The following is a 27,123-nucleotide window of genomic DNA, read 5'->3' on the forward strand; positions in this document are numbered from 1 at the left end:
AACCTCTTCTCTCTCCCTTGGGGTAGCGGAGTTGTCATAGATTTCATCCATCGCTTCCTCCCTTGGGGTAAGGGGGGTTGGCATTTGACATGGTTCCGAGAGCCTGCCTCATACGACACCTACAGGATTTGGGTTACGACCAGGAGATCATTTGGGCTGTCATGGCACTTTATGAGCGAGTTTCAGGCAGAATCCGGACAGGATCTAGATAGATAGACAAGATCATGAGCACTATCGGGGTCAAACAAGGGTGCCCATTATCACCTACCTTGTTTGGCCTCTACATTGACGAGCTCGAGACAATGATGTAGACACAGGGGGGGTAGGTTGCTCTCTCGCGGGCACGCTGATCCGGATATTGCTTTACGTAAATGACGTGGCTCTCGTCTTCCTCAGCAGAGGGGCTCCACAGACACCTTGACGCACTACAGTCCTTTTGTGAGTCTCATGATTTGAAGGTCAACTTGGGTAAAACCAAGGTTATGATCTTCAATACATCTCAAGCCATCATGCGCCAGGAGCAGTTCGCATTTGATGGGTCCCCTGTTGAGGTAGTTTCATCATACACTTATCTTGGGGTCGTTTTTTCCGGACCCATCTTCACTATGAGACCTGCGATGCATGCACGCCTGAGCAGAGGATATGCTTCATTGGCTAGACTAGAGAGGCAATGCTTCCGCTCTCACTTTCAGGATCCACGGACCAAAGGGTTGCTTTTTGACTCCTTGGTCCGCCCAGCAAGGATGTATGGGAGTCCATGCTGGGGGCCAGACTTGTCGGATACAGAGTACTTGCCGGATACAGAGTGGGCCAAGGTGGAGCGGCTACAGGTTCTCATGTTATCACGGATGATACGTGGTAAGCCATCCATTCCTCACCAGATCATTCGGGTGGAGTTTGGGTCACCCCCATTACACCTAGATGCTGCATTTCAGGTCATTACATATCAGTACCGAGTCAAGGAGTATGGGGATTACACCTTTGGGCGTAGCAGGATACCATGGCTAGCATTGTCCTCTTCTATGGCACTTGCAGCAGGGGGAGACCAGAGGTGCTGATATGCACGCACAGAGAGATGGTTTGCGGGACTAGGGCTCCACATGGACAGACTACCTCCATTCCAGTACAACATGGATGCTCCGTTCTCTCCCCTCCTATCACACGAGGTCAACCAGGTTAACTGTGAGGATCTACTACAGCTACACACATTCCGGACTTGGTTGGGCCCGAGAGATCACTTCTTACATATCACAACGGAGGGTTTCATTGATCCACCAGGATACACGCACATTCACCTACCCCACTCGTTGAGGATCTCTCTTGGGCAGTTCCAGGTCTCTTCACACAGACTTCGTATCGAGAGCCGCAGAGCAGAGCGGTTACCTAGGGAGAGGCGCATATGCACACTGTGTGACATGCAGGAGGTTGAGACAGAGGAGCATTTCATCTTCAGGTGTCCTATTTACTATGAGATCCGAGGGCATTTCTACTGCCTCTTCAGAGATAGTTATGGGGTTTTGGCCCGTTTTCTCTCCTACCCAGACCAACGGTGTTTGGCTGGTTTCATTCATGAGGTGCTTAGATACCGCGAGAGGATACTCCGAGCACATAGACAGGAGCAGAATTCTTCCTCGACTGATACCTCTCAGAGCTCTATCACGAAGTCCTTTCAGCCAGATCACATAGACCCCCACGAGACGAGACTTCGACATGACCGTGACCGGAGCCTGTGACCCAACCGCTCAGACAGAGGATTGACATGCAAATCATACTTGGGGACATCCCCTCCTTGTTTAGAGTCGGAGCCCGACCGACGGGGGTCACAGTGGCCCTTGTTAGATGCAGAGCTACGACCAGGAGACGTACCAAGACTGCACCCTTGAGGGGCCGACAGCGCTCTATTGCTGACCTCGTGCCTCCACTGCCTCATCCATCCTGATGTCCTGCTGCTGATGATGATGATCTGTACTTAGGACTTAGTACTGCCATTTTGCATTTTTTGCATTCTACATTGGTGTGGATGCTCATTTAGTAGCTCCACTACCACAGCTCATTGTATCAGGTTTTTCACAGTCTCATAGACCCATCGGTCTTCCAAAGACTTTAATAAACTTTCTTTCTTTCTTTCTTTCTCCAGTTATAGCTCTCTCACCGCTTATGACACCTACTTCGGAGGTGTCATACACTGCTCCACATTACGCCTCGATCTTTCTCCCCCCTCTCCCTCTCAATCACCTACGCTCCCATACCCCGTTGGGATCGCCTCATCCCTGCCACTGTCATCTCCATCTTCATATCGTACCCAGCTCACCCAGTCACCACCCAGCCTCTGGCACTTTTATGCCACAACCCTTCCAGTTTCAGCTAGGACATGGACGAGCTGATCCATCAAAGGCCTGAGAGACCTTGTTGATGGAGGTACACAGTATCTGTGAGCGCAAGATGGAGCTGACACGCTTCGCACAGGAGTAGGTCCGCTTCACCTAGGAGCAGGGCCAGGTCATACAGGAGCAGGCTTGTGCCATCGGGACCAGGCCGATCTCACTCAGGGACTCAGACAGGATATCTCACAGCTCCGACAGGAGGTCACCGCCATACGCACAGTCCTAGGGAGCACTCCAATTGTTGAGGCACAGATTGCAAAAGTCTGTGTGAGACCCTACAGGATCTATGGGGCTAGTGATCACTATAAACTAATAGTGATCCCTTACATCAGTGAAAGAAGTATTACAAACTTGCTATGTAGTAAGTGCTTGTTGGGCTAACTTGTGTGCTAGTCCTAGTAACTTGTTGCGTGTTCCAAAGCATCTTTTGAGTAGCTTCCTAGCTTTTTGGCTGGCTGTTCTAGCAGTTTTCAAGTTAATTCCACTATTCTCATGCCTTATGTGATGTGTGTAAGCTCTAAATCTTAGGAGTACATGCTGCCCTTTTTCTACCTCCCCTGTGGGCAGGTTTTCCAGGTCCTTTCTTCTCCAGGGATCTTGGTTCTTGCCCACCTGCCCCTCTCCACCTCTAGATAATGTGAACTGGTTCTTATTTTTGCAGATTAGGTGCCTTTTAAACATTGATATGTCTTCCCATCTTTAAGGATTCTGTTTAGGTGAAGCAGTTGTGCCCTTTCTTTAGAGTGGGGCCGGGAGGACTCTTGCAGCCAATGTATGAGGGAGACCCAGAGATGGATGGGAGCCTAGATTCGCTTCATTGGCAAATGATCAGAGTAGTGGGCCGGTTGGGCAAGGAGTGATCCATTGAACCATCATTCATCTTGAACCAAGATGCACCTCAGTGGTGCTTTTGGCTTTGGGAGGGCTGTCCCCTTCATGAGATCTGGTGGATCCGGGAGAGTGGTTTTGGCCATCTAGAGTAGGCCGCTCAAAGCGCATGGAGGAGGTAGCCTTTTTCTCTTACACGACACATAGAGGACGGCGTCTTCAATTGGGGCGACGGCCTCGACGCCTGAAAGAGAGAGACACTGGGCTGAGCGGCAAGTGCCTCGGGAGGTCAGACTTAGATTCTAGACGCAATTACGGTCCAACTAGTGGCCACAGAAGATCTCTTGTTTCTTCTAGATGATTGTCCACGAGGGTCTACCCATCGGCCCATGGCCGGAGCAAATGCGTGTGGATGGACGGTGTCACCACTGCCCTAATGTAGTTCTTCAGTTGATCCCTCATTGCTTATGGAGTTGTCCTAGAGCACAGAGGATCTGGTTGGGATCTCTTCTGATTGAGCCTCAAGTACAGAGGATTCAGAGAGATTTCACTTGGGGCATGGTGGCCCGGTTAACAGAGGGGGGTCATGCCTTCCCAATTGTTTACAGGATACATGGATGGAGCATCCTCATGATTGAGCCAGAGGCATCGTTGCCTCCCCTCTCCAAAAGACGGTGTGTGGGAGACAGTGCTCTACGGTGTGGAGCATGTGGGTAGCGAGATGCAACTTGGTGACGGGCAAGCACTTTGTTCCACCAGTGGTCACTCTTGTCGCCATTTGGTGAGATATCTATCATCTATATCATGTGTGCCACATGGGAGCACAGGACGTCACGATCTAGAGCAACCGCCAAATGGTGGAAGCGTCTAGCCTGCGGGTATATTTCATATTTTCATGCGCCGCAAGGGATTCCTGGTTCTATAGTCCTCCTCCCTGGTTGGTAGCCCCAGTTTCAGAGATTCCCTAGGTAGTGAACTGGGTTCTCTTGAAACAGGCTGGTTCCTTTTCGGCTAGTTTTTCATTATTATGTTCCCACAATCAGTGCCACAGGCATTGCTGATTTGTATGGTTGTTTTTCAAGCATACATAGAAAGTTCTTTTCTCTGGGCAAAAAAAAACATTATAAGGCCATACCATCTACATTTCCCTGTGGGACTGGCATAAGGTTGCTCTCCATTCTCTCCCATCACGGGTCAGTGTCAAGTAGGGTCAGTGTCAAGTAGTGGAACACTATTATGTAGAGGTGAATTGGTGCATTCCTGACCAAATATCTTCATCCTCATGCAACAACCTCAAAGATACCAATTTACAGGTGATATTGAGAATTGTTAAAGTTTAGTTACTTACTCTAGTATATCCATTGTATTTGATTTCAAGTCCTACCCTTAAAGCCTAATTCTTGGCATATCCCATCTGTTTAGTAATGTCTTATTACTCCTATCCTGTGCCTTAAAGAATTCATGGCAGACCTCTTTATCAGCCAATTACACCCTCAAAACCTGCGTTTTCTTAGAAAGCTTCAAAACGATGAGAGAACTCCTTAAATTTTAAACACCTGACTTGTCCGAAGTTCTTACATGAAAAGCCCTTCATCAGACATGCACGCCCCCTATAGATTCATCATAAGAATATTTTCCAATTACTAGAACAAAGAGGAGACTGCATGAAATTCTAAAGCAGTTAAAGTATTAAAAGAGCTCTGTAATAATCTTGAAATTTAAAACTCTGTTCTGCCTTCTAGCTGCCATCACAAAACCATCAGCTTGAAGACAAGATTGCCATTCTACACGAGTTTATTTTAATTAGCTAAGAAGAGAACTTGACAAAATGCCCTATCTCATACAAATACCATTCTTGAAATATACATACCAGCTCCAATCTCTGAAGCTTATTTCCAAGTCTCTTGGACAAACTTCTAAAGAAATGGTCGTTCAGTACAAATCCCACATTCTTCAAATCCAGAAAACGTGCATTTTTAAGAACACTGCCCATCCAAACAAGAGATACAGCAGTCGGTGATTTTATAAGAAATACAACCACTTTCAAAAACTTCTGTCGCATCCTTTCTCATCAGAACCATTGAATACTCAAAAATGAGCTCATGCAACTCTAAGATATGAAGCAATCTTCTACAAGTTCATCTGACCCTTTTTTATTAGGTTTTAAATCCATCTTTCTCATCAAGTTTGAAGCATTACAACAATAAAAAAGTTAATGGATTAAGCTTGTATTACCCACACATGCCAATTACATATGCAGCAATCTTCTACAAGTTCATCTGACCCTTTTTTATTAGGTTTTAAATCCATCTTTCTCATCAACTTTGAAGCACTACAACAATAAAAAAGTTAATGGATTAAGCTTGTATTACCCACACATGCCAATTACATACCTATCACACTCTGCACGAAGGGTCGTACATGTCTGTGCAACGTGGGCCCAATCATGTGGTTGCAAGAGGCCCAAGACTCTCACCAGCATCTTCATAACACAGCACAGAGTTTAACAGATATAACCAAAATGCTTAAAATTCTGAAACGTAGATCAAAATTGTATCAATTGCTTTGGACTGAAACTGAGTAATAAAGCTCAATCTGTATGTTGTTAAACCTATAGCAGTATTCGTGCTATCCTACATTTCTAGTAGACATTTTCCCAAACCCTCTTTCAAATGCTGTACACACCCCCAGTGGCATAGGTCAAATCCCCATAACTCATATGCAAGAAACCAAGTAGAAAAAAGTTCAAGTTTAGGGTGAAGCTAAACTCTTCACCCCTGACATTGTTAAAACTTCTCCAGCACTAAATTGGGTTTTGAGAGGATCTATGTAAAGAGATTAGTTTTACAATCCTGCTATTAGATTACACTTTTCCTTGTCTTCCTGTCTGCTTTTGCATGAAACATCAGGTGTTGTTAGAACACAGCAATAGTGCGAAGCATGTTACAAGGTTGACTGGGATCTACGCATGGTGTGAACTAGCAGAGGTAGAAGAGAGACGTCCAAGTCATGGGATACATGCTCTGCTACCAAGGAGCGGTACCATGCTATCCCATGGGAAGGGACAGCAAAACAGCACAAGCCCAGCCCTATAGAGTACATGATGCGAAATAGGCTCTCAATATGGAAATGCAAGAGAAACTTATATTAGAGAGCATGTAAGGAATATTACAAAAGAAAGAAAGAAGGCATCAATGTCTTTGTTAAAAAGATATTCCGATAGGATGACAGATATGGATGGAGCTTGACAATGACAGGAGTGTGCCAGCTGGGGAGCTAGATTTCCCTATTTGGCAAGCAGTCGGCACACACGGCATCATTTGTTTTTGCTTTTCTTTGTTTTGTTTTTTTGGGAGGGGGGGGGGAGCGAGAGTACCATCAGGTACCTCTTTCTTGAATCCACTCCTAGAACTTGAAACACAGGATCATCTACACAGAAGAGAGCTAAAGGGACTTTGGATACGAACCAGACCTCCAACTCTATGCTAAACCCAAACAATGGATCATTGCGACACTTTCAGACGAGCAAAGGAGATCCATCTTTGCCCTACCACACATGCCAGAAGGGAAAGCTAGCTATGCTAGTGTGCTTCAAGCACTACTCGTAGGCCTCTTTGTCCTTCCAAGTAGAAGGTTGCAGGACCCTCATAAGCACAGAAAAAGAGAATGGTGAGAAGACATCAGGAAGGATTAGAAGCAAACCTATCAATGGACCAAATCCCTTCTGAAGAGTTTCTGTGAGAAGACATCAGGAAGGATTAGAAGCAAATCTATCAATGGACCAAATCCCTTCTGAAGAAGACTCTTTTCTAGCAAGACACACGAGAAGGAAGGATCAGAGAGACCTTCTTGAGGACACAATGAAAAGCAACAATTTCTGGTCCTAACATCTCCACAATGACACGTTCTCGCCCAGGTAAGCCTTCGTTGAAGAGGAGCTTCTGGATGACTCAGTACATTGGCCAAGATCCCAGGCACTAATCAGATTTGTTCATGGTCCTTGACCAAATTTGAAAAACGTCACATTCTTTAGGAGGCTATTAAAATTTGAAAAGGCCGAAAATGGCAGGCAAGGTCCTAAATCAAAGACTTTGGTCCATTACCTCTATTACTAGAAGCGCCACATTTCTCTCCCACTAGTCCCCGCTCTTCCCTTGTTCCTGTTTGGGTGACACTTCTTGACTCTATGTGATCAAACTCCACAATGTTGGGGGTGGAAAACAAAGGTTTTATCTATCTCAGGAGAAATGCCCAGGTTTGTGTCCAATTAGATCTTACACAGGATTTCGCCTCGACTATAATGATCATGACTCGAAAGGGCAAGCTTCAGACGATGGCATGGCTGTCTACGTGGCAACCCTGCAGCCAAAAACAGCAGACAGTAGGCCTGCAACAACAGGTACGAATGCAGGGAAGCCTACACAGTAGGTTCAAGTGCAGGACAGTCCCAAAAGGGATGATGTCAGCCTGTATGGCTGCTAACATAAGCAAGACAGCAGCTGTACACGTCAGCACAGCAAGAAGCATCCAACCAGAGGCTCCAACAAGGATGTGCTGACAGGGCAGAAACAACAGCAGAGTACCAGGGCAGGAGGGGCTATTTATAGGCCTCCCCAGCCAATCTGTGGATTTACAGACTCAGCCAAATTTATAGATTTACAAACTCTATCTGTGGAAGGAGGTTGACCTAACAGCTTATATAAGGGGCCATTCTGCCATGAGCCAGATCAACAAGATAGCCTTTTCAGTGATTGGTTTTTTTAAATTGATTTATTCATTTTCCTTATTGAATCAGGTGTACGTGTTTGGGGCAGATGAAGAGGCATTAATGCTACTCATAGCTTGGGTGATGCATCAGAGCTCAATTGCAGTAAATGGAGTAACGAATGCACATTGGGCTTTTCAAAGGACTTGAGAGAGCGAACATTTTTTATTCCAAAGCTTAGAAGGCGCAATTTCGAAATACACATTTTTGGATATCAAATATTGAAGGCCCAAAGAACCTCTGAAGCATTGAACGAACCTTACAAAAAGGGAGCATGGGAGGAACTGAACCATGTCCTACATTCACAAGCATGTACAACAAAAGGTTGGACCCTTGCAAACAAGCTGCCTTCCGAACTAGATGACAAGAGCTAGTTGTAATTATCAACTACACAAATATCACTCCCCTAGGCCCTAGTTGGGTGTTTTTCTGTCTCAATCTAGGCCCTTGATGTGTAAGGTTGACACTCTTCAATTGGTGCAAAAAACAACAGTGCAAACAGTACTGCACCATAGAATCTGAATCCAATAATTAACTTGGTCATATCTCAATGGCATGGCTCACCCATGTTGAGCCCAATCAAAAGTCTTGTACATACACTTGGTCAGTCTGTGTCATTGTCATGGTCCCTAGCTCTTTTTGTTTTGCAGAAAAAATAACTAACTATTAATGCTTGATGGCCCCTGGGTCTTGTTCTGGTTAAGCCTGAAGGTGGTTCGTGTTGGAATAAACTTAGCCTACGGGCAGGGATCCCCACCTTGGCCCCTCAACCAACCTCCCAATCTGAATATATTGTGTGGATTTTTATAAATACTGTGAAGGATTAAAGATAAAGTGGCATCCACTCTACATCACCAGTCAAGGCTGCTTCAGCTGGTATCAAAGCCAAAGGAGACATTCTTACCTTGTTGGTTGTAGACAGTGAGGTGAACCAACACACCACATGGCAAGTGGAAAAAGTCAGTTTGGCTTAAATATCTCATGAAGGCCAGGACAACCAAGGAAACTCCTCGTCTTCCCCGCCAGCTCAGATATTTGCTTGCTGTCCAGATCTCTACAGCAAGACCACTCCAAGAGCAGTCTGCACACAAACTGGTCTGCTTTTTCTTCCTGAGCTGTCCTGAATAATTGCACCAAGATCCAAGTCTGCCATGCAACATATAGGCTTAAGACCTATCCGAAATTTAAAATTGTATGGTTCTTGAAATGCAACTGCTCATTGAGCAGTCTTGGGAATCCCCGAATGGCATGATGACCAGCCTTGGTATAGGTGAGACGCATAGGAATAACAGCGAAGACCATACAGATAGAGTAGTATCAGCCCTACAAATCTCGGCAAAGCCCTCATAAAATGCAATGTAGTCAAATAGGCTGAAGCCTTGAGATTCCAAAGGCTGTCCTGGTTAGGCAGCTCACACAGCCTTTTCAATGCTGCACCAAGCTTAAAGAAACCAGATAGAAAAAAACGTAGGCTGTCCCGAATCACACAGATTCGCTGCAAGGGGGTTTTCCTCTCCTGCTTTAGATCTGCACGCTCCTGCAATCAAGATTCAAGACTGTTCTGCAATGTGCAATGTGCATCCTACGTTCCAATCTGTTGTAGCCTAATCTGCTGTCGGACAGCGTCTCTCGGCCTCAGATCAGGATTCAGAGTCCATACCTTCAGTCATGCAACAAGCACTCCCCAAGCTCTGTGCAGTATCTAGCAGGCCCAGGGAACCCCTGCCAGCTAGAATTTTCATGCTGATATATATATATATATATATATATATATATATATATCCCCAAGCTCTGTGCAGTATCTAGCAGGCCCAGGAAACCCCTGCCAGCTAGAATTTTCATGCTGATATATATATATATATATATATATATATATATATATAGAGAGAGAGAGAGAGAGAGAGAGAAAGATCCACAATCATGCCCAAACTCATTCTCTCAATCACAACACAGTGCAGTTTCAATCTCATGACAGTCACTCACAAGCTTGAAAACAATGATCTCCATCATGCATAGCAAAGACTAGCTAATATGGCATCCCCACCGACGTCATCAATGCCCAACGGTGGGTGTAGACCATAGTCTAAACATATATTCACACATACATATCCACACACCCACACATTTACTTCACCGGGTGATATGTGCATGTCCGCTAATATGGTTCTAGATGAATCCAGGAACATGCCCAAACTCATCCTCTAGAAACACAACAAATTGTGCAGTTTCAATCTCATGATAAGTCACTCACAAGGTTTAAAACCATAATGTCCATGCATAGTAGAGACTAGCTACTACGACATCCCCATCGACGTCATCAGCATGCAGTCGGTGGGTGTAGACCATAGTATAAACATATGTTCTCACACATACATATCCACACACCAACACATACGTGAGCATCCATTTATATAAAGGCTCTTGAACTGAATTTCTGTCAGCACTCTGATGGTGAAGGGCAGACTCAGCCGTGTCAAAGGCTAGCACTAGCACTAAAGAGGAAGATTAATCAAAAAGTGGTCCACAATCCAGCCAAGCAGCAACATGGGTTAAAACTTCACAAGATGCAATTTGCATGTCCGCTAATACGGCGGGAACATATATCTAGATGAATCCAGGAACATGCCCAAAATAATCCTCTGAAAACACAACACAGTGTGCAGTTAGGCAATTACTCACAAGGTTGAAAACCATAATCTCCATCACGCATATAGGGACTAGCTACTATGACATCCCCACGACGTCATCAACGCCCAACAATGGGCGTAGACCATAGTACAAACATATGCTCTCACACATAAATATCCACATGCCCACATACTTGAGCATCCATTTATACAAAGGTCTTCATACTGAGTTTTTGTTAGCACTCCAGAGGTGAAGGCAGACTCAACCGTGACAAAGGCTAGCACTAAAGGAACAGGCTAATCAAAAAGTAGTCCACAATCTCTTCATTCAAGTAGCAATTGCTTGTCAGGGCTATGCGATTTCATTTTGGTCTCTTCCAAACGAGCATTTCTAAGAATGCTTAGACAATCTAGTTGACAGGGCAATGCACCACTTAAGATAGAAAGAAATCTTCGCAATATTCACAAGCCGCAACATGGACGAAAACTTCACAAGGTGCGATTTGCCCGTCGCCTAATATGGCGGGATAAATGTGAAGGGCAAGCTCAGCCATGACAAAAGTAGTCCACAATCTCTTCATTCAAGCTACAACTGCTGTGAAGACTTTGATGTTCATACAATCCAAAGACCTGTTCAAAATAACTAGCTGTTTAAAACAGCCTCACACCCTGTCCGGATCATGCAGGCTCCCTAACAGTCAATTCAGACTGCTTTGACGATCATGCAGTCCCAATGTTGCTCTGAGCAACCTCTCTGATCCCCTGGTTGCAGCATGAATTTCCTATTTGCTATTCTATGAAATGCTGTAGTTCATTTCACGTCGGCCTTCTATGCTTCTATGCTTAAGTCCGTGACTAGTCCTTTAGGCTCCACTTTCAGCTAGCAATCCATTCACCTTTTGGGCCTAGTTTCTAACCCGATGCCCAGTGCCACATGACATGCAGCCCAATAAGGGGGAGGCCAAACAGCTCTCACAGTCTAGTCTCGAAATTTATTAGTAAAACCCAGCTACATTAAAGGAGGAACGTTCATCTGCATCAAGGACAAACATGACTTCAGTGGTTATGCAAAGCAACAAAGGGAAAGACAGATTCCTAATGGATCCAAGACATAGACTAACTTGACATGGAAACAGTGTTTCCCATCACCACTAGGCCAAAACCATCAAGCTATCTTGTTCTCCTCTAAGCGCAAAGAACAATCTTCAACACTTGAGAAAAAACACACCTACTCACAACTGGAAAGTTCCATCCGTTCCACTCTGATTCTCATCGCAAAGCCACCACGGAGACCACTCCATCCTTGAGCTAGCTATCCTAATCATCTTCATTGATCCAGAGACTAGGAATCGATGGGTAAGATCTCTGGTCTAACCCTCCCTAGTAGACATCCACATCCCATACCACGAACATCCCCATCCACAGGGAGGCACCAAACTAGATTATCAACCTGCCATGCCTATGGCCAATATCCAGGTACTAATCAATGAATACCCACGCCCAAGCACTCATGCCAATATATAGCCTAGCCCACAACTAAATATATCATAAATGATTTTTACCCTTTAGATTAACCTTAGCCCTAGAACCTTCCATCCTATGCTAACAGCGCCACAGAGGATCTAGCTTCTGGCAACCCATGGTTAGTAGGGGATGTAACAGCCCTGCAGCCCACAACAACAGACAGGTTGTCTTGCAGCCACAGGTACAAGTACAAGACAGGCCTGTGCTAGCCCTAAACCCAATTTTCAAGGGAGAAAGCCGACAGGTTGGAAGAGCATGTACTAGTTAGCCGACAGAGCAAGCAAAACCTCTCCAACCAATCTGCGGATTCACAGACTTAACCAGCTTGTAGATTTACAGACTCAATTGTCTAAAACTTCTCAGAAGAAGTTTATCTCCTTGCATGAAAATACTTTAATAAATCGACTTGAAAAAGTAATGTATTAAGAAAGAATTTATATCATGATCGCAAACATAGCAAGATTGGATTGTGTACCTCATCATTCAAATCAACCTCAGGTAAAGGTTGGAAGTGACCATATTTCTTTTTGTGTGTCATTGATATGTTGTGCAGTCTTCTTATAACACCTTTACACTATGTACAATCATACAAGACCCATGATAAATATTCCCTTTTTTACTGTCTTCTTCAAATGCTAACGAGCTTTAAGACATCTTTAAAAAAACACTAGACCTGCTATATACTGTCACAAGATCCTAGTTCAATGATTAAAAAATGCATAAGATGAATCCAAATAGTAAAACTTGTACCATTGCTCTATTGTGATGATATTTTTGTTGATAACAATAAAGTCCATATTTGCATCGATAAGAGTGTTTTTATAAAAAAAATGCTTTCCAATTTAGAATCCACAATCTTGCTTTGCTTATCAAACGCATGTCAAACACAGGGATATCATCATGATCTCCCTTAGTAGAAATGCAATACACTTATTGTTTTCCAACTGGACCCTTGTGAGACTTGTGGGTTTTCTTGTTGACACATCATTAGTAAGTATTATAACTAACAATGTATCACTCCACAATCTCACAATGATTCAGTTGGAAAACAATTAGTATATTTCCTTTTTACAAAGGAATGTGTTGGAGGAAATGAATTGGGGAGGATGGAAGACGAGGGACGATGGAGGGACTTTTTAGGATGGATTAGTTTGGGATGGAAGGAAGTGGAAGGAGAGGATGGATGGAAAACAGGGGATAGAATAGTGATAAGTATAGAGGGGATGGGAAGAGGGGCAAAGTGATAGAAAGGGAAAAGCCATACGAATGGGAAGGGGCAAGGGATGAAGGGGAGAGAGGGGCATATGATAAAGGGGTGAGAGGAAGGGGATTAGGGGGTGGGAGAAATTAGGGGATGGAGAGAAAGGGACTCTGTAACCGGCCTTTAATTTCCTAAAGGGCAGTAGACCATAACTTGCATTGCATATTCATTATTCACAGCCACATTGCATCATTTCCAACCACTTAATGTTACGCTCTAGCCGAGGTAGCATGACCTCGGAAGAATCAGTCGACATTTCCCTTAAAGGATCTATGTTTGTAATATATCTGTTTGCCCTTCATGTAAATGATCGGGAGGGAATTAATGTCAAGGTCCTAGGTGAGGGTTGATAGCACCAGACTAGGTGGATCTAAGGCTAAGGGCCTAATGCAAGAAATGTGCCTAGGGGCAAAGGAAATTAAAGTAGCCCAAGAGAGGGGTGAAAAGATGCATTAGTAAGGCCCTATAATGATGACATGTGGCATCTAGATCCATCTAGGGAGATGGGGCTTGTTGGAGCTAGTGAGAGAAGGAGAAGTGTGCTTTTACGTGAATATGATTTTTGGATTCTCTGTGAGCTCTTACGCTTCAGCAAGGTTGGCTGGGTGGAACAATATCGGTGCTACTCCCGTGATCTGTCTATAGTTAGAATTGAAGAGTTTTACATTTGATATCAGAGCGAAAGGCTAGATGAGAGAGAGGATCTGGGTGACGGAATGTGAAGCGTATAGTTGCCCGTTGGTAGCAGACGAAAGACCAGAGCTTCAGGCTGGAAGAACGGGATTAAGAAGAAGAGAGCGTGGGATACGTGAAGTGCATCGTGAGCATGATCTCTTGCAGCGTGATCTGAAGCAGTCGGGTACAAGGAGTGTGGGATTGTTCATGAGGTTCGATCGGCGCTGGCCTACGAACTGGAGTACGCAAACAGCTATATTGCACAGCAGTTAATACCCAGGCTTCTAAGCTATTGCTGGAGCGGAGGGTTCCCGCAAGGATGGTTGACGAAACCAAACAGATGAGGAGCGTAGGACGACTCGGCTACTCGTGACCTCCATGCGACGGACTCACTTGACGAATTACAGATAATGGACGACGACGACGTGTCTGCTCGGTGGTCCTCTGGCACTGGCGAGCAGGAGTTGTGGTGTGTTATATAAAATGGTTCGTGGGCTTGACGGACAGATTTTGCGCTCATCAACCTTGACGGACGGTGTTAGGCTGACGATACAGCCCAACTCTAGCCTGACAACCTGTTGCAGGAGCGTAAGCGGTTGAGTTACGTGGAGGTTGCGGGCTTAGGGACGTCCGCACTACGTGAAGAGTAGACTCTTCAAATCGGGAAGCAGGAGCGATCAACCAGGAAGCTTCCGTCAACTCTGTGTTTTTTTTTTCCCCTGATTAGTCTTTGTTGATGCTCCGCTTATGTCAAGAGGGTCTCGTAAATATTCAAGGTGCATAAAGGAAAAAGCGGGATTTGGATATATGCCTGTGTCAAATGCCTAGTTAGTGTGAATTTGAGATTGCAGGTATTCCCTAGTATAGGGAATTGTGTCAGAGTGTCGATATACTGGATTTTGTCAGTTTGTAAGGGCAGTGTTTTAGCGGTGTTTTTTAAAAAATTTATTTTATTTTTTTAAAAAAAAAAGCAAAACACCCATTGACCTGAATGGAAGCAGAAGAAGGAGCTTCCAGAAGGGACCTTGGTGAGTCAGGAGTCCGACCGACCCAGCAGGTGTCGCGCCCAGTAGCTCATACCTTATCTGGCAGGATTGCACTACTTAAGGATGCCTTGCAGCAGTTATTAGCGCAACAGTTACAGGCCAATGCAAGGCAGTCTGAACTTAGAAGAGTGATACATAGTATGTCTGCCAGACCTTGAGATGAGAAGGGAAAGGCTCCAATGGAACCGGAGTCTAGTGTTCATACGGTCAAGCCTAGAAAGGCTAAAGTACCTAATATTCCCAATTACAAGCCGGAAAAGTATTCTGGTCGGATGAATGACCGTAGTTCTGATGTCATTGAGACTTGGTTACAAATGGGACGAGGCCTTCGCCATTTGTGAAATCAGGAATGATATCAAGAAGATCCGCGAGGCCACCCACATGTTTAGTGAGGCAGCGGATCGGTGGTGGATTAAACAACAAAAAGATGGTATAGCATCCACTACCTGGGAGGGGTTTAAAAGAGAATTCAGAAAACACTTCTTACCTCCTGACGAGGCATCCCGAGCTTGGGATCAATATAGAAACCTTCGTCAGAGAAATTTGTCAGTGGCAGAGTACACTGATAAATTTCGAGAGAGCGTAATGAAGATTGATGAACCCCTGCCTCAATCAATCCAAGTGAAGGATTTCATATTTGGATTGAATGATCGAATTAAAATAGAAGTTCAGGCTAAGTATGCGAACACGTTTGATGATGCAATAGCCATAGCCCTGAACTATGAAGATGCCAAGGGCAGCAAACCAAGTGGGTTTGCGCAGGTCGGAACCCAGTATGGGTACCAGAAGAAATATGGGTTTAAAAAGAAATGGATTAGTAAAGGGAGTGGTTCTCAGCCAAGTGGTCAAGCCAAGCAGGCGAAACCAGCTGAAACTCCTAAATCAAGTATCACCATTGGAGTGAAAAGGAAAGTAACACCAATGGCAGCCTGGGCTTGGTCTAAGTCTCCCTTAAACCCAGAACAAAGAGAAAAAGCGAGGAGAGAAGGCTTATGTTTTGGTTGCCTTCAGCCTCATCAGTGGAAGGATTGTCCACGGAATAAAGATAGTCGATGGCTGAGATGGTGGTCTCAGAATGCGACGTGGAAATGGAGGGAAGTCCCAGAGCGGAAGAGATCAGCTAGCAGGATCTTCTCAGAGGTCAGTACCTTGTTTGTTATGTGTGTCTGTTGCTAAGCCAGTAACGAGTGCACCTGATAACATCCTATCTAGGCCGCAACAACAGGGTATACAGCCTTTAATGATACGGAGTTAATTAAGATGAAAGGGCAAGTGGCCAATCATGATGTCATTGTGTTGTTTGACTCGGCGTCAACGCACAATGTGATTAACTCCAAGCTCGTGAAGAGGCTGAAGTTAAAGACTAGCCCATCTGACTATGCGTATACAGTCAGGATGGCAGATGGGCACAGGTATCCGATGGCTCGGATTAATGATTTGCTAGATGCATTACATGGAGCCGTGATTTTCAGCAAGATAGATCTTAAGTGTTGCTACCATCAGATCCGGATTAGAGCCGAGGATGTGCACAAAACCGCTTTCACTGAACGATTTACTACGTCCGTATACCGGAAAGTTTGTAGTACATTTTATTGATGATATTCTAGTGTTCAATAAAAGTATTACTGAGCATCGTGAACACTTAAGAATAGTGTTCAGTACTTTGAGGAAAGCCAGTCTTTATGTAAATGAAAAGAAAACTATACTGTGTATGGTTAGGCTTGAATATTTAGGATTCATAATTACTCCAGAGGGGGTAGAAATGGATCCAAAGAAAGTGGCTGCGATACTGACTTGGCCAATCCCTCAAAGTACCGCTTTGCGATCATTCTTGGGATTTGTCCAGTTTTATAGAAGGCATATCAAAGGATATTCCGAGATAGTATCGCCATTGACTGATCTAACCTCAGATAAAGTACCTTTTATATGGGGACAGAATCAACAAGAAAGTTTTAACACCATAAAACAAGCGGTGGTCACAGGACCGGTGTTAAAAATAGTTGATCCCCAGAAACCGTTGTTCCTGGAAACCGATGCAAGTGGCATTGCGGTAGGAGCAGTTCTCCTTCAAGAGGGAAGACCAGTAGCCTTTGAAAGCAAGAAGCTTTCTCCCTCTCAAAGGAATTGGCCAACTCATGAATTGGAGTTGTATGCTGTTATCCATGCTTTGAAAACATGGAGGCATTATTTATATGGTTCAGAGTTTAATGTGGATGTGGATCATGATACTCTGAAACATTTTTGTAAATAGCCTGACTTGAGGGGCCGCCAAGCTAGGTGGGCAGAGCTCATGCAGGAGTTTAATTTGACGATTCGGTACCGAAGGAGGAAAGATAATAAGGTTGCTGATGCATTGTCTCGCATTATGCACAATATGAGTTTCACGGTATTAGAGAGTGCTCTAATGACCCAGATCAGAGAAACTCAAAAGGTGGACGAGTTTGTCCAGAGCTTATGGCCTAAGGCTCATGTGTTAAAACCCGGGGAAAACAAAAAGGATGACCTGGCATCCAGAAAAGGCCAAACATATGCAAGATATACCATAAGGGATGGTATGCTGAAAAGAAATGGCAAGGTAGAAGTACCTAGTCAGAATTATCTCAGGCAGAGAGTCATTCGATAGTGCCATGATAGCCCATGTGCGGGACATCTAGGAGTCGAGAAGACATATGATCTCGTAAAGCGAGATTTCTTTTGGCCAAAGATGAAAAAGCATATTCATGAATATGTGACACGGTGTTTTTCGTGTCAGGTAAGCAAGGCCGAACGGGTGAAGCCACCCGGACTTTTACAGCCCCTGGAAATACCACTAAGTAGGAGAGCATTTCCATGGACTTTATTGTAGGGCTGCCTACAACACAAGGAGGGTATGATTCTATCCTTGTGGTGGTTGATCGTCTAACCAAGATGGCTCACTTCATCCCGACTAGAGAGTCTGTTAGTGCCCCGCAAGTGGCGGATTTGTTTATTAGACATATATTTCGTCTGCATGGATTACCTAGATCCATAGTGTCGGACAGAGATCTCAGATTTACCGGTCATTTTTGGACAGCGGTATTTGAGACACTAAGGACTGAGTTGGGAATGAGTAGTGGGGATCATCCTGAGACGGATGGTCAGACGGAAAGAGTCAACCAGACTTTAGAGGATATGCTGAGGGCATATGTGTCATTGAGGCAACATACGTGGGACAAGTGGTTGCCATTGTTAGAGTTTGCCTACAATGATAGAAAACATTCCTCTACAGGGTTCAGTCTGTTTGAGCTGAACTATGGTTATAGACCAGCAAATCCGACTATAGTTGGAGTACCTCAGAGAGTACCTAGTGCCGCGAACTTTGTGGTTTAGATGCGGGAGATGCTAGCACTTGCGAGAGCTAATATCCGCCAAGCTATGGATAGAGCCAAGGTGTATGCGGATGAAAACCGGTCTATAAGAGTATTTAAGGAAGGAGAAAAAGTTTTTCTCAGAGTTCCTTCACACTCAAAGTCATTAACTTCAGGAGAGTGTGCTAAGTTATCACCTCGATACTGTGGGCCGTGGTTAATTCTAAAGAGAATAGGCAAGGTAGCCTATAAATTAGAATTGCCACAGGGGTGTAAGGTGCACCCGGTTTTTCATGTTTCGCGCTTAAAGAAATTTTTATATACAGGTGACTCACTAATCGAAGGTGTGGTTTTGTTTCAGGAGATAGAGGATAATGCAAGGCGCAAACCAACAAGAATCCTGAACCGAGGAACAATGCAAATACGAAATCGAAAGATACCCACGGTGTTGGTTGCATGGCATGGTCAGCCTCTATCAGAAGCTACCTGGGAATCCGTATACCAGTTGCAGAGAGTGTTCCTAGACTTTATCATCGAGGGCGCTGATGTCTGAAGAGGGAAGGAATGTTACGCTCTAGCCAAGGTAGCATGACCTCGGAAGAATCAATCGACATTTCCCTTAAAGGATCTATGTTTGTAATATATCTGTTTGCGCTTCATGTAAATGATCGGGAGGGAATTAATGTCAAGGTCCTAGGTGAGGGTTGATAGCACCAGACTAGGTGGATCTAAGGCTAAGGGCCTAATGCGAGAAATGTGCCTAGGAGCAAAGGAAATTAAAGTAGCCCAAGAGAGGGGTGAAAAGATGCATTAGTAAGGCCCTATAATGATGACATGTGGCATCTAGATCCATCTAGGGAGATGGGGCTTGTTGGAGCTAGTGAGAGAAGGAGAAGTGTGCTTTTACGTGAATATGATTTTTGGATTCTCTGTGAGCTCTTACGCTTCAGCAAGGTTGGCTGGGTGGAACAATATCGGTGCTACTCCCGTGATCTGTCTGTAGTTAGAATTGAAGAGTTTTACACTTAATTTTAAACAATACCACTTAGAAACAACTGGAGAAATAACTGGATGGAGGCTAGAGTGCCCCTGCTCAATGAAATCGAGTACAAGACGCCACACTGGCCCCAAACACTTGGCGACGCTTCCGGTATTTATTTATTCTTTAGGAATGAGATTGGTACATACAACAAGGGCACATCCTTGTGCTCTGCCCCACGGGCTATTCCACTGTCCGAGCCAAACCTTAGCTATAACCACATTCCATCCTAGTGCACACACCAGTACCCAAGTGCCAAGGCAAAGCTAAGGCATTCACCATTTGTCCATGACCAACTGTAAAGGTATCCAAGCATTCCACAAGGACTGTAACCAACTGTTAATGACCAGGCATCCATACACTTCCCAAAATGCTCAAGCAGCCTCAAGGTTTCCAAAATGCAATACACTGCCCCTCTGGCACTCTCCCAAGCACACCCTCTGTAACCTAGTGTCTGCTTAACCTTAACCTGTAAGGTCCAGAGGAAGCTCCAAACAACAGATGGAGCAACAACAAGCTTCCAAAAATCACCAAATGCAATCACATGAAAGGGATAGCGACAAGAGAACTGAAACCAGCTTCAATATACTTCAATCCAGCTCCGAAACACCAACAGATCCAGTGTGGAGGCTAACAGGAGAAACTGGCAGCTAGGAGAGGGGAAGGAAGAGAGAAAGGAAAGCTGGGAGCTGAGAAATGTGAGAAGAGCAAGGCTCACGGGTGCAGAGGCTTGGGCGAGCGAAGAAGGGCTAAACATCCATGGCAGAATCCACCTGTAAATTGGAATTGACGCGTGCAGCTTCAAATGACAGCCTTGCTTCGGAATGAGTGCTTCAGAAAGCATGCAGCAGCAAATCAGCAATCAAAATGCGGGCAGCAGCCTCGAGGTACGTCCAGTTGTCTCGGGACGTGAGCAAGCAGCAAACCAGCGTCAAACCAGGCCCATACAACAGCCTAGGGACCTTGAAATCTGTGTAGAGTTGTCCATACAGCAGGAAAAACAGCCTGTACTGCAATTATGAGCCTTGGAAAACGTGCCAACTGATCCGTACAGCAGCACCAACGGCCTGTACAGTCCGTACGGGGGCCTTTAATGAAGCGCCTGCAGTCCGTACAGCCGTACAGACTGCCTCGAAATATGTGGAACTCCAAGAAAAGTGAGCGGGAGAGCTTTGGAAAACGTGTCAAGCCTTTTGACCTTCAAAAATGTAGAAAGAACATCCCGTAACGTTGAGGAGAGGAGTAAGGAAAGGAGAGGTGGTAGGTAGTGCATGAGGGAATGCCACGTGGCCCCCTCATGGATTTGCAAAGGGATGAGTAGGGAAAGGGGCAAAGGATAAAAAGGGGAAGGGAAAAGGAAGGGGAAGGGAATAGAGGAAGGGATATGGGAAGGTCACAGAGAGGGTATCATATCCTCCTTGATGGGTATAATATTTTGCACACGCTTACTCACTTTAAATCCTATGCAAAGTATCATAACCATCGGATATCATTTCTGATTAGACATGCATAGTTCCTTGTTTCTTACCATGCATCATGCATGAATCCTAAAAATATGCATCGGTGTGCATGTAGCCTATATGTGTATCTGTGATATATCCTAGCCGCTTTGGCGGTTCTATCCTCTTCCCTTGACAGCTTCATTACTCTGCAAATTGAGTCCCATCTCAGGGTTGGGTCCGTGGAACTCTCCGCCGCCTCGACCCAGGCTCTTCTAATCTTCCTGCAGAAGTCTTTGGAAGCGAGAAGCCTAGTATTTAAGGTGAAAAGGATGTCTCTTGACTCATCAATTTTACTGGGAATTGAGAACCCTATCAACCTTTGCAGTTCCACTGCAGCCTTCAATAGTTCCAAGGAGGAGTAGCAGTGCCAGAATAGCAGACAAGGAGAAGGGGAAGAAGGCAGCCTGCCTTTGTTAGTCTCCACATACAAGAAGGGATTCCCTCTCATCTACAGTGCCTTTTCTCAGCCATTGGGTAGACTAGTGTATTCAACCTACGGGCAACAGTTGTATTCAGCCTATTGGCAAACAGTGAATAAACATTATGTTGCCTCATTTTGCCTCGTATGAGCCTGGTAGGCTAGATTTAGTCCTTTTAAGATGGTATGTACAATTAGTACTACTAGTCCTATCTAGGGTTAGGACACTTAGTCCTATAGTTGTACTTTCTACTTTCTACTTTTTTGTCTTCAGTCCTGTACACAACTTCAGTGTGCTACATGCTCTTTCAGCTCCCCTCATTCCCACTCAGCAGTGGTATCAGAGCAGCTTCATTGTTGTGGAAAGCATCAGCTCTTATGGACAGCCATCACTTAGAGGAGTTGTCGTCACTAAGGAGGGGGAGCCGCCACCAAAAATTTGGTCACTATTAGCAGATCACGTTGAATCCTTTGCTGCAGCATTCTGCTCATAATCTAAGGTCTTACATTCAGCATTACAAGTCCCCTATTGAGGGTCTTTGTGGAGCAGCTGCAACTGCCTCATTGGCCATCATTCATAGGTGCCTACTTCGACCTCCTACCTCTTACTGAGCCATGGCCTCCTTGGATCTCCTTCCTTGTGCCTTGTGCTGTGCCTATAGAGTCGATGCCGTCGAGTTCGTGCTTGCCCCTATTGATCCTATGCTGCTCCAACTATGGACATCTCTTGCTAAGCCACCTCTACAGGGGCCGCCACCCTCAAAACTATTGTCCGACTCATTTCCAAAGGACGTCAGACCTGCTCATGCCCCTATAGCTACCACCTTGCTTTTGGGAGTACCTCCTATTCAAGTCGATTACATCAACAGTTTTGGAACGACTTCCTCATGCCCAATATTAGCCCTGTTTAGGAATTCAGACTGCAACTTTTTGGGGGATTTCTTCTAATTTAGGCCGTACTTCCTTGCCTAGCATTCTCCATTTAGTATCCAAGCCGACCTATTTGGGTCCTGAATCTCCTGCTGCAGTCAATGTCTTTGGACTGATAGTTGACTCTGTGCAGTCTGCGTCAACCAATTTTGAGGGATTCTCTCAATTTCCTGCACACCTGTCGTGAAGGTTTATTGGTAAGACCTGAATAGATTTTCCCTTCAATTTCGCACATTTGCCCCTTGCAAGTTTGGGGCTATTGCTCCATTTGTTCTCGTATTTGGCCTTGTGCCTTGGAGTTCTCTTTTCGGGAACAAGTAGTGAATTTCAGTGGTTGGACACAGACATTTGCACTTGAGTCAGTGCAATCACATTTTGTAGAAATCTGCTGTCAGATTATCCCCATTTGTGAGCCCCCACATGAGGAGTGCATCAAGGGGGTGGACCATAGAGTAGTAATAGGCATGGGGCTGCCACATGGGCAGCACATGAGCTGTCATGTGGGCAGCAGAGAGAAAGGACAGGTACCCGGCAGGGGAGACCCACCATGGAGGGCAGATCTGGCAAAGGAACATCCAGATGCTGTCCACACATGGACAGGACAGAAATGCATAGGTCAGCAAGCCTTGGAGATGAGACAGGATTATGGGTAGGCCTGCCTGGGCCAGTGGCAGCCACGTGGCTAGGCAGGGCCACCAAAATCCCTACAAATGAGCCCCCGGAGGAGTATTTAAAGCTGAAAGGGCTGAGTTGGTTTGGACCCTGTTTGGGTTGGTTTTGGGGCAGCCAAAGTCAGCCAATATGGCTGGGTCATGCGAACTATAAAAGGAGTCCATTTGGGCCTCATAACACATCACTTGGAGCAGCAATCCAAGAGCAGGAAGAAGTAGCAGGAGGACCATCCTTGGGCCTATACACAGGAGGTGAAGGTGACTTACAGAGGCTGCAGACTTAGCTCAAGGAGCTGCCCACCTAGGCTGAGTTAAACGGACAGCAAGGTGGAAAAGATTCTTTGGACAGAGAGTCTACATATGCTCGGTGGATAACGCAGGCTCAGAGATCTAGAGGTGCCAGGCATATAGTAGGAGAACCTTTTGGTATTGTATCTTGTCTACTTTGTGGACGGACGGAAATTTATAAGTGTTGCTTCTATATTTGTCTTAGAGCACAGTCTATTTGCTAGCCTGCACACCTATGAAAGGTTGTGAAGTATACACATGTTGACGAAGCTTGATTCCATAGTGAAACACTTCCGCATGTAATTCGTGGGCTATCAATCAATCTTCCACTGCGGGATACCCTCTGGTGGGATTTCATTTTCTAACATGGTATCAGAGCCCTGACGGAAGTTCTCAGGAAGTGGAGCTTGAAGGCAAGGACCTTGCTGAAGGACGACCTTGATTCATTGCTTGGAGGAATTAGCTTTGGCGTCTGAAGGATTGTACCCAGGCAAGAGACTCAGGTTCAAGTAGGCGCATGTAGGATTGTAACCAGGTGGGAGGCTCAGGTTCAGACAGGTGTATGACACTCTAAAACCCTTTTCCTATTTCAGTTTATTATCATGGCCAATAGATACCAAATCCCAAATTTTGGTGAGAAAAGCAAGCTTGACGGGACCAACTACCCGTTGTGGAAAATGAAGGTTTGGAGCCACTTGGTGTTGAGGGAGTCGTGGGGGATTGCGACGACGGAGACGGAGCTGATACATGAGGCCATCGTAACTACTCCAACCACATCATCCTCGACGGTGATGACAACGCCAGCAGACCTTGTATTAGTGAGAGCATGGCATATTCAGGATGCGAAAACCTTGGCTATCATTGTGGGTATGATGGCGGATATGGTGCTGCCACATATTCAGATGGTGAATACTTCTTTCAAGGTTTGGACGAAATTGAGGGATATGTATAAGCTCGACAATGAGGCGAAAATCCTTGGACCTCAAGACAAAGCTGTACAGCATGAGGATGAATGGGGAATTGGTACAAGAAAACATACCAAGATGAAGGTGGTGTAGAATCAACTGGCGGCAGTTGGTCAAAGCACGCGCTCGACCAGGATGGCAAGGCTATTGCTGGTATTTGTGTGACTACGATGACTGCAGGGCATAGGGCATGGGTAGTGACTTTTGAGGAGCTGGTTCCATTACTGCTGTAGCAAGAAGCTCAAAAAAAGAAGTAGGATGACAAGGCCCTGATAGCTCAATACAGGAGCAAAGGCATGTTGGGTGTTTGAAGCAATGGAAGCAAGAAGGAGAAAAAACGAGATGCTGTAATAGATTGCTGCAAAACTGAAAGTGTGGAGGCTCAAGGGAGAGCCAACATAAAAAAATCCTAGGGGTAACTGCCCTAACTGGACTAAGTGTCCTAACTGACCTAGATGGTACATAAACTAACTGTACCAATAGTCCTAACTGACTATAACTAGGCCTACAAGGCACATACCAAGGTATAAGTGGCATCTATGGATAGCCCATGAGATGGCCTACAAACCCCCCTCCATGGTATGGGCTGAAATATCCTAGACATGGCTCAAGATACCTAAATATCTAGTGTCATGGTTGCACATGTTCGTCCCGTAGTGATATAGCAACCTATGACTGTACAGAGTAAAAGAGATCAAGTTACAAAAGGTACTAAGTTTAAAGCTTGCCAAAAAGCCTCAAACTTAGATCGAGGTAGAGCCTTCGTAAAAAGATCTGCCAAGTTGTCTTCAGTGGGAACATAAGACAACTAATATCACATGCTGATAATCGCTCTCTAACATAGTGATAGTGAACCTCAATATGCTTTGTGCGAGCATGGAAAACTGAATTCCGTACAATAGCCAAAGCACTTTGACTATCGATGAAGATGATAGTAGGAGCAGTCTAGCATGCACAAAGATATGCAAGTAGCTTCCGAAGCCAAACACACTCCACTGTAGCTATAAAAGCTGCTCTGTACTCAGCTTCACAGCTAGAAGTAGCAACTATACTCTGCTTCTTGCTGAACTAAGAAACACATGAAGTACCAAGCATAAAACAGTTGTCACTATGTGACATATGGATGTCAGAACAACCAACCCAATTACTATAAGTGAATCCATGCATGACAAGTGAAGTATCAGCCCCATAAAGAAGGCCTAAATACTGAGTGCCTTTGAGATATTTGAAAACATGCTTCACGGCATGCCAATGGTGCATAGATGGGCTGTGCAAATTTGCTCAACTGTGAGATAGCATACTGTAGATCAAGTCTCGTATGGCATAGGCAAATCAAACAACCAACTGCCTGCTGATAGAGAGTGACATCACATGTACCGCTGCCATCCTCAGAAGAGAAGTGAAAACCAGTCTGTAATGGTGTGGATACTAGCTTGCAATCCTCAAACTGAAAACGCTGCAAAATCTGTCCAATGTACTTGGATTGTGACATCAAAATGCCCCCCTCACTGCTAGCAAAGTGGATAACCAGATAGTAGTGTAGAAGACCAAGATCATGTTAGAATTATTATTATAATCTAGCAGTGACCAATAAAATGTAATAAGTAGGTTAGGGGCACTTTTCCCTCTTTAGAGGTTTTTCCCCCTAACCCCAGTTAGTTCATTAACTACGGTTAGTGAAGGATAAGGTTTTGTCACTTAGACAAAACCTTTCCCTGCTTTGTATTTTTCTCACTTCATCTATAGCAACTTACGTTCAGTACTCTCTTGCTCTCTTCCTCTTTCCTTCATTTGGTATCGGAGCAGACCATCCTTCTGGCCTAGCTCCTTGCTCCCAGCTCCCTGCTCCTAGCCCGCCGTACATCCATGCAATAGCCGTCCGTACAAATAGTACGGATTCCATACCTGCTCACGATGCCATCAACTTGTTCATACACCTACACCTACATCAGCATTCCGCCGTACCACGTGGAGGCGTCCGTACAGTGCCATACTGCATACAAGCATTTTGGGACTATTGCAGGCAATTTCGGACTCATTTTGAGTGACATTGCAGACATTGGCAAATTTTGCAATGTTTTTTGGCAGTTTTGGAGAGCATTTGCAGGATAGTTGAAGTGCACTCTGAGCCTTTGAGAAGCTATGACAGTATTTGTCACTGTGGGCAGATTTTTTCTTTACAAATTTTACTTGTGCATTTTATATCCCAGGAAGGGATTTCACTTGGTCTGTCTGCTGTAATTTTTTAGATTATCTGGTGAAAATGGCTCTGAACAACTCCAATGAAGTGTTTGGGGTTCTCACACAGGAGGATAAGTTGGATGGCACCAACTATTCCTTGTGGAGTTTCATGGTTCGCAATATCTTGGTTGGCAGACATCTTTGGGATTATGTCAATGGAGATGAAGCAAGACCAGATACAGCAACTACACATGTCACTCCTACAGCTGGAGGCAGGGATAGAGGTACAAATGCAGCACAAGTGGTTGGAGCAGCCACTCCAGGAGCTCCCACAGCAGAGCAGAAAAGATGGGACTCTAGAGATGCACAACCTCATATTCGGTCATGCAAGACATCTATGGCAGCTTGGGAGATACTCTAGAGTATGTTCGCAGCAAGAAATGATGCCAGGGTTTCCTTTTTGAAGCGAGAACTTTCCCATACGCATATGGAGGAGAAAGATTCCATGAATTCTCACATCACAAAGCTTCAGGACCTCAAGGAACAATTGCTGAATATTGATAAGGTCATTCCGGATTCAGAGATGATCACCACCACTCTACACTCTCTTCCTGAGTCCTATCTTGGTTTCCACACCTCGCTGAATTTGTCATTGAGGGGGGGGCAGCAATCCTCTCTCCTTTCACGAGTTGA

At 45.0% G+C, this 27,123-nt stretch overlaps 1 protein-coding gene across 3 annotated transcripts in view; it reads right to left on the bottom strand.

Annotated features, from left to right (window-relative positions):
* LOC147892270 (F-box protein SKIP2-like) overlaps positions 1–27,123 on the bottom strand; it is a 228,241-nt gene that overhangs the window by 188,758 nt on the left and 12,360 nt on the right. For all 3 annotated transcript variants that reach the window (XM_087388682.1, XM_087388683.1, XM_087388681.1), the window contains exons 2-3: positions 5,606–5,694; positions 5,083–5,197 (exon numbers count right to left, since the gene is read on the bottom strand). In XM_087388682.1, coding sequence (XP_087244808.1) covers positions 5,083–5,197; positions 5,606–5,694 — 204 coding nt within the window. The remainder of the gene's footprint in view (positions 1–5,082; positions 5,198–5,605; positions 5,695–27,123) is intronic.

The sequence above is a fragment of the Dipteris shenzhenensis genome, chromosome 17 (genome assembly GCF_047967505.1).
Source record: "Dipteris shenzhenensis isolate YYH24624 ecotype China chromosome 17, Dip_SZ_1.0, whole genome shotgun sequence".
Taxonomy (NCBI): domain Eukaryota; kingdom Viridiplantae; phylum Streptophyta; class Polypodiopsida; order Gleicheniales; family Dipteridaceae; genus Dipteris; species Dipteris shenzhenensis.